An 8,315-nucleotide genomic window follows, 5' to 3' on the forward strand; every position below is an offset into this window, starting at 1 on the left:
TCAGCTGTTTCAATGCTTTACCTACTTGAGTCTCCTGGGCCTGATGGGTGCTGGCTGGACCTCCCCTGTGTCCCCAAGATGCTACCCCGAGCCCTGCACTCCCAACCCAAGTGCCGCTGTTGGCCCAAGGCGAGGCGAGCAAGGCTCCAGGGCAGGCGAACCCTGCAGGTCCCGCCTTCAGCCTCAGAGTGCTGGCTTCCCCGTGCCCAGCCACGTGCGCAGGCCCAGAGGGCGTCACTGTGAGCAAAGTCCATGGAGACCAAGGTCCCCGGGTGAACCACAGAACTTGGAGATGTGAGACGCTCCAGTCTCTCCACCCCAGGGCAGGCTGGGGAGAGGGTGAGGGTGTCAGACACTGAACAGTCCAGCCCCTTAGCTCACAGGGACAGACTCTGGGGCGGAGGGGGTGGGATCCTGCAGCCATGCTGTGGGTGTTCCAGGCTGACGGCGCTGCTGGGGGGTCCTTTGCAGTGACTGGAAGGGTTACAGTTACAGGGAGTGTTCTCCTCCCGAGTGAGGGGTCCTGTGCTGAGGCTGATGGGAAAGGTCCTTCCGCTCTAGTTACTCTTGGGGGCATTTTTATTCCTTATCTCAGCCAGTTTGCTGACCAGGAAGCCCCACTTGAAGGCGCCCTCTTCTGGCTCCCGGAGGTCGCTGCCGTTGTTAGAATAGGAGGCCTTCTCTCCGGGGGGCTCCCCAGGCGCCCCGCTGAACTCGGCCGCTGGCTCGCTGATCTCCGGCTGGGCCGTCTTCTTGTCCAGCGCAGAGGCCTGCTGCCACTTGGCGGCAAAGACATCCCAGAACCCTGAAGTCGTCTTCTCTGCAGAGGGCGACTCTGCTGGCTTTGGTGCCAGGGGGCTGGAAGCAAGAGAGGGGGAGGTTAGGGAGTGGGGAGCATCTGAGCCTAAAGATCCCAACACACACAGGAGAGACGGGAAGGGGGAGAGCGTCAAGGAGAGAAAGAGAAGGAGATGAGCAGCAAGAGGGTGTCGGGCAGTATTGCAGCCTACAGGGAAGAGACTGAGCCTGTGTAGGAAAGGCACAGGCAGACAAAATGATCCAGGGAGGGGCAGAGACAGGATGCTGAGTCCTGGTGTCTGGCAGGCGGCTAGAGTGCAAGCGAGAGAGGCTGATTCGCACAGACGGGACTGTAGTTTAATAAGAATCCCTGAGCCACAGGCTTCCCTTCAGCAGATGTTATTGAACCAGCCTTGTTGAGAAGGGCGTGGCTTCTCATGAAGGCGGGCGGGGGGGGGGGGCGCTACCCAAACCCTAGCCCCCGTTCCCAGGCGCAGGGCCAGAACACAGGCACCAGCCCGGGTCTGGATTTTATAGACACAGCAGAAGCGATGTGGGCACTGGGGTGAACAAGCTGGCTGCAGGGCTCAAGGATCGCCATGCACACGTGACTGGGGGATGCTCTGAACGGGGGGCTTTGAACTCTCCTGGCTCGGGAGGATCTGCACTTTGTGCCCCAGGGTGTGGGACAGGGAACTTCTTATTGCAAAGCTGCTGGCTCTTGGGGCTGAGCCCAGGCTGCCCCGGCGGGAGGCTGGAACGGTCTCCACACAGGCAAAGGAGCCCATTGGAACTGGGTAACTTTTCTACAGTGTGACTGAGGCACCTGGTGGATCTCCAGCGCATTTCTTCTCTCTCCTCCTACGCCGGCTCTGGGGCCAGGAAATGCCTCTCGATCTAAACACTTTGCATCCAGCACTGGAACCATGGGGACAGATTTCCACATGGACATGACCAGGACAAGACAGCAGGGTGTGGTTCTCTTGCCTTCACCTGCGGCCATCTGAGTGGCCCGTGCATCATGTCCTCTGGCTAGTAGCAGCAGGGGCGGGAAGATAGCCGAGGGCGCTGTTGTTGGACACAGTTTTGGGTTCAGACTCAGCCATGGGGTAAAGCTCTCACTGATCTCAATGGGAGTGGGGTCCACATACAGCAGGGCTGAATTTAGTCATAAGCCCTCTCTGGAATCCAGGTTAATGACAACAGAGTTACTGGACTTGAGAGGACCCCTCGCCTGGCTGAGAGCTCAGGTGTACAGGGCCGTACACTCATCCTTGCTCTGGGGGGGCGAAATCCAGATACGCTTGTACCTCGCTGCCTGAAGTCTCACCCCAAGCCACCCCTCGTCCTGATCCTCAGGCCTGTGGCAGACCCTCAGCCCTACCATAAGCTGGGCCATGACTAGCCGGGCACTGCCTAGAAGGACGGGATCCCGACGGGGACGCTACGATGCAGACGCAAGCGTCAGTCTTACTGGTCAGCGCAGGGCTCGGGGGTCAGCAGCTTGTGCTCATCCTCCCTACTGAACAGAGACGACATGCTCCTCCAGCCTCTGGCGCCAGCCCCCTGGACCTGCAGAGCAGAGGGAGGGAAACACTGGTCAGTGAAGCTGCCCGGGTCCAGGCAGGAGTGGAGCTTGTGTGGTTCGGCCGAGCTCACATGGGTCCCTGGGAATGTCAACGGGCATCCATGGGACTGACGCAGCAGGAATTTATTTCCTCTGCCTCCTCCTCCACCACACACAGACTAGCCTCACGGATGCACCCCACAAAGCGTCACCCTCCTCCTCTGTCACCCTCAGCATTATCCCCGCTCCTCCCAAAAGAGCAGTGACTGTCTCCATGCCAGCCACTTGTCCCAGGTTAGGCAGGGGCTGGACACCAGATTCAGAAGAGGGGTCCCTGCCCCGCTCAGCCCTTGCATGTCCACTGCCCCCTTGTTTTCCATGCCCCCCTTTGAGTGACCTCACTGGCCGTTGTGCGGGTGAGGAGTGGGTGAGGAACAGCTGGCAGAGACCCCTGGAGCCCAGAGGAGAGGGGGCGTTTGCCCTTTGTCTTTGTTAGCCTGGGTGTAGGCTCTTTGGAGCAGGACCAGCCTTCTGGTCTGTATTTGTACAGCACCTGGCGCCAAGGGGGCCCGGGTCCAGGACTGGGCCACCTCGGTACTATAAGGACAGCACAGACATTATGACAGCAAATGACCAGGTTCCACGCTCACACTGCCTGTCCCCCACAACACTCAACCACCCCCTCCACCTGTTTATGGGCATCTGCCACCCACTGCAGCAAGAAGGCCTTTTGGTGCCGCGTGCGGTCTCGGCCCACGGGGAGTTCTGCCCATCAGGGTGGTAAAGGGGTGGAGGTTTGACCAGGTCGAGCAGGGCTGGCTGGAGACTGATCAGAGCCAGTGCGGCTGGGTCAGGGAGGGGAAGGCTGACTCTGGAGGGAAGATGCAGCCAGAGTAATGGGTGTCTGGATACAGCTGGGCACCCAGGGCCATACCACCGCACCTAATTTCTAGGGTGCTCGGTGCTCTGTGAGCACCTAAGGCTCTGATCCGACAGCAGACTGGGGGAAGCAGCCCCCATGCCAGGGTGTGATCAGGGCCTCCAGCAGACAGGCACAATGGCCCTGAGGGGGATGTGGGCAACCAAGTGACTTTTTTCCCCTCTTGCGGTTGTAGATCTGCAGTCCCTTTCCATTATCTGCGACCTCTTTGCCTTAGGCCGGGCTCTGGACAGGTACTGGTGCTTTGCTGTCTACCTTTGGAGGGGGTCTGTTTCTTTAAGGACACGTGGAAGAAAGACCAGGCTACGGTCAAATCAAACGCACCTGTCTCTGCTAATTCACATTCATTACAGAAACCTGCAGCCGGGCGAGGACTGGTATTAGGGCCAGGGGGCTTGCGGCCTCCTTATCATAGTCTGGTTTGATTCCCCTGCTCTCCCTCAACACATTATTGTGCACTAAATCCTGCATCTGGCTTTCCCCTCGGAGCACTGCCCTCTCGGCCTGGCCACAGCTCCGTGGCCTTCTTCCCAGCGTGGAGCTCTCCGCTGTGAAATCCGAGCGAGATGAGGCCCAAGCTCTTTGTATCACACTGTGGTGAGGTGAGGTCCCTCCGAGAGCCCCCACGCCCAGCGTTTGGCCTTGCCTCCTTCCACTGCAGCAGGACCCGCCTGCCCCTTGTCTCTGCGGTGAGATCACCAGTGCGTGTTCCATAGCCCAAGCTCGCCTTCTGGATTTTTTTTTTGGCAGTGAAGACAAAGCCCCTGTTACAGGCTGCATCAAGGCAACCGTGCTTGGCTGCCACAGATACGGTAGGGTTGCCAGCCCTCAAGGATTGGCCAGGAATCTCCCGGAATCGGCATCGATCTCCCGGTGGCTATTGAAAGCCATTCAGGAGATTTTAATGGGATATTTTAAGAAAATAACATTACGTCAAGTTGGGGGGCCAAAAAAAAATCTCCCAGAATAGCTTCAGTCAGAGTTGGCAACCCTAAGATGCGGTAGCACCGAGGGGGGTGACAGAAAGCCAGGCGAATCTCCAGGGTAGATTGGAACCCACAGAAACTCCTGAAAACAATCCCAGTGAGCAGAAAATCCCCCCGGCCAGTTCGGCTTGGGTGTGGTGACTGGTGCCAGAGGTATGGTGCTAAGAGAGAGACGGCAGCTCTGGGATGCAGGTGGGTCGCCTAAGATGGGAGGCCTTACCCTTCGTGCCAGCTGGGAGATGGGGTTCGATCCCTCCTCCATCAGAACTGGGGCATCTGTGGTTTCCACCAGCTCGGGGTTATCCCTCTGAAACAAACTCACAGTATCAGCCATGGGGCAGCAGCGTGTGGAGAGGAGGGCCGTGTGAACAGCTGCAGGGGCAGCACCTGGAAAGATCGGCTGGCTCTGTCCCTGGGTGAGTGGAGTTAGCAACGGGATTTCTCACCCCCTTGACTCCCCTCACCCCATTCACTTTTTTCTCCTCCTCCTCTAGCTGCTGCCTCTGGTCTTGGTCTGGTCCATGCACTAACTATTCCCTGTGCAAGGAGCTTCCACCAGACTTCCTCAGTCGTTTGGCCCTGGTCCTAGCGGAGTCCCTTGTCCTTGTGTTTGACCCAGGCTCAGTGTTGTGGCATCTCCTGTCTATTCCCTACTGAACAGAAACTCCCTTCTGCGCTCCCCTTCTCCAACGAATCAGGTCAAGCCCTCAAAGCAGGGAGGGATTAAAGAATTTGGGGGCCCTGTACACTATGAAAATGTGGGCTCCCCACCTGCCTTCACCTAGACAGTTCCGTTAGCTAGAGACTAGCTGTGGGCAAACGAGGCAGCTGCCTAGGGCTGCAGGGTCTGTCTAGGTGCTGGGCCAAACCTGAGTGCGTGACGCTTGATCCTCCCCCACTTCTACCATAACCAATTTTTTGCCCAGTGGTTGGGGGCCTGCCTGAGATGGGGGCCTTGTGCAAGTGCACTGAGTTCACATTGGCTAATCTGGGCCTGCTTCAAACTACCTTATGTGACTAGATGGGAAGCGGAGAGTCTCATGTTATCACCTGACTCCAGGAGCTGGGGCTTTAAGGAAAACACCAAAATTTACACGATTTGGCCACACTGAAGATAAAGTGACCAGGCGAGGTCTCTCCATGCCCCATCTGCCATGCTACAAGAATCTTCTCTGCTCCGAGTTCAGTGACCCCTAGAAATGGGTTTCCCTCATTTCATAGCACTGACCAGCTCTGGAGTTGTACCCACCCCTTCACTCCAATCCCTCCACCCCGACTGGTCCTTCTCTCTGCCCTGTAACAAGCAGTGCTGAGTTCACGGGGCCAGGGCTGGGTTTGTATTTCTCTGCGCCGAAGGGCACGAACCCCATCGCTCTTGCCCCACCCCAAGACTCTCCAAAGTGCTCGGATCTGATTTTTCTTTCTGACTGGATGATTTGTCGGCGCCCAGAACACAGATCCCTGCCAAAAACCGGGGCAGGGCGAGCAAGCCAAGGAGAGCTGCTGAAGCGGCTGGCGGATGCCGGGGCACGAACACAGGGCACCAGAGAGTGCCTGGTTGCCACAGGCTGCAACAGCAGCAGCAGAGGGAAGAACAGCACAAGGAGAAACAGCAGCAGGTAGCGTGGTGACCACAGCACTAGGGGCCCCGGGGGCAGTTGTCCTGCCAGAGACTGGACGTGGCAGCAGCAATAGCTGTGTTCTGCACTGTGCCGCTCTGAGTCTGGGAATCAATGAATAAACCCCACCGTGGCGTGGGGGGGGCTTGTGCCAAAGGGATAGAGGGTGCGGAGCTGGGGCTGGGTGGGGATCCCAGGGGCTCAGGGTACCAGAGCGGGTGGAGACGGGGGCTGGGCGGGGATCCCCAGGGCTCAAGGTACCAGAGTGGGTGGAGACGGGGGCTGTGCGGGGATCCTGGGGGCTCAGGGTACCAGAGTGCGTGGAGCCAGGGGCTAGGTGGGGATCCCAAGGGCTCAGGGTACCAGAGTGGGTGGAGACGGGGGCTGGGTAGGATCCCGGGGGCGCAGGGTATCAGAGTGGGTGGAGACGGGGGCTGGGCAGGGATCCCGAGGGCTCAGGGTACCAGAGTGGGTGGAGCCGGGGGCTGGGTGGGGATCCCCAGGGCCCAGGGTAACAGAGTGGGTGGAGACGGGGGCTGGGTGGGGATCCTGGGGGCTCAGGGTACCAGAGTGGGTGGAGCCGGGGGCTGGGCGGAGACCCTGGGGGCTCAGGGTACCAGAGTGGTTGGAGCCGGGGGCTGTGCGGAGATCCTGGGGGCTCAGGGTACCAGAGTGGGTGGAGCCAGGGGCTAGGTGGGGATCCCGAGGGCTCAGGGTACCAGAGTGGGTGGAGCCGGGGGCTGGGTGGGGATCCCGAGGGCTCAGGGTACCAGAGTGGGTGGAGCCAGGGGCTAGGTGGGGATCCCAAGGGCTCAGGGTACCAGAGTGGGTGGAGCCGGGGGCTGGGCGGAGATCCTGGGGGCTCAGGGTATCAGAGTGGGTGGAGACAGGGCCTGGGTGGGGATGCCCAGGGTACCAGAGTGGGTGGAGACGGGGGCTGGGTGGGGATCCTGGGGGCTCAGGGTACCAGAGTGGGTGGAGCCAGGGGCTAGGTGGGGATCCCAAGGGCTCAGGGTACCAGAGTGGGTGGAGCCGGGGGCTGGTCGGAGACCCTGGGGGCTCAGGGTACCAGAGTGGGTGGAGCCGGGGGCTGTGCGGAGATCCTGGGGGCTCAGGGTACCAGAGTGGGTGGAGCCAGGGGCTAGGCGGGGATCCTGGGGGCTCAGGGTACCAGAGTGGGTGGAGCCGGGGGCTGGACATGGATCCTGGGGGCTCAGGGTATCAGAGTGGGTGGAGACAGGGGCTGTGCGGGGATCCCGGGGGCGTAGGGTACCAGAGCGTGAAGCCAGGGGCTGGGCGGGGATCCCGAGGGCTCAGGGTACCAGAGTGGGTGGAGCCGGGGGCTGGGTGGGGATCCCGAGGGCTCAGGGTACCAGAGTGGGTGGAACCAGGGGCTAGGTGGGGATCCCAAGGGCTCAGGGTACCAGAGTGGGTGGAGCCGGGGGCTGGGCGGAGATCCTGGGGGCTCAGGGTATCAGAGTGGGTGGAGACAGGGCCTGGGCGGGGATCCCCAGGGCCCAGGGTACCAGAGTGGGTGGAGACGGGGGCTGGGTGGGGATCCTGGGGGCTCAGGGTACCAGAGTGGGTGGAGCCAGGGGCTAGGTGGGGATCCCAAGGGCTCAGGGTACCAGAGTGGGTGGAGCCGGGGGCTGGGCGGAGACCCTGGGGGCTCAGGGTACCAGAGTGGGTGGAGCCGGGGGCTGTGCGGAGATCCTGGGGGCTCAGGGTACCAGAGTGGGTGGAGCCAGGGGCTAGGCGGGGATCCTGGGGGCTCAGGGTACCAGAGTGGGTGGAGCCAGGGGCTGGGTGGGGATCCCGAGGGCTCAGGGTACCAGAGTGGGTGGAGCCGGGGGCTGGGCATGGATCCTGGGGGCTCAGGGTATCAGAGTGGGTGGAGACAGGGGCTGTGCGGGGATCCCGGGGGCGTAGGGTACCAGAGCGTGAAGCCAGGGGCTGGGCGGGGACCCCGGGGGTGCAGGGAAGTAAAGCTGGGAACCCCTGGTACCTGCCCCCGTGGGCAGCGATAGAGACCCGAAGCCCCTGCCAGGGCCATCCCTACCTCATCCTGGAACTCCCCCTCCTGCCCCTCTCTGCCCAGACTCTGCAGCACTTTGGACTTGTAGACTTTCCAGAATCCCTGAGTCATGGTGGCAGCCGGGACGTTGGCCCTGAGTCCCAGGGCAGCTGCGCTCCTACAGCCGGTAGCAGGAGAGGCCCAGACAAGCAGGCTCCTTGTGGCTTAGGTGGTGCTGTCTGCCTGGTGCCTGGCAGCCTTTGGCTCAGCTCCTGTGCCCCGCGTGCCTAGGGCTGGGGTGGGGTGCCATTGCACAGCTACACCCAGCTGCTTCGAGGGCTCTGCGGGGAATCGGGGACTTGACGGGATGCTGGAGAGTGCTGCAAACTCG

General features: G+C 61.0%; 1 protein-coding gene across 1 annotated transcript; it reads right to left on the bottom strand.

Annotated features, from left to right (window-relative positions):
- Window positions 1-557: 557 nt before the first annotated feature.
- C19H1orf232 (chromosome 19 C1orf232 homolog) lies at window positions 558-8,056 on the bottom strand. The gene is made up of 4 exons (XM_073318088.1): window positions 7,970-8,056; window positions 4,512-4,703; window positions 2,273-2,370; window positions 558-858 (listed from the first exon to the last, which is right to left on the bottom strand). The coding sequence occupies exons 1-4, from the start codon at window positions 8,054-8,056 to the stop codon at window positions 558-560; spliced, it is 678 nt and encodes a 225-aa protein (XP_073174189.1).
- Between the last annotated feature and the right edge of the window lie 259 nt (window positions 8,057-8,315).

Source organism: Lepidochelys kempii, chromosome 19, assembly GCF_965140265.1.
Source record: "Lepidochelys kempii isolate rLepKem1 chromosome 19, rLepKem1.hap2, whole genome shotgun sequence".
Lineage (NCBI taxonomy): Eukaryota > Metazoa > Chordata > Testudines > Cheloniidae > Lepidochelys > Lepidochelys kempii.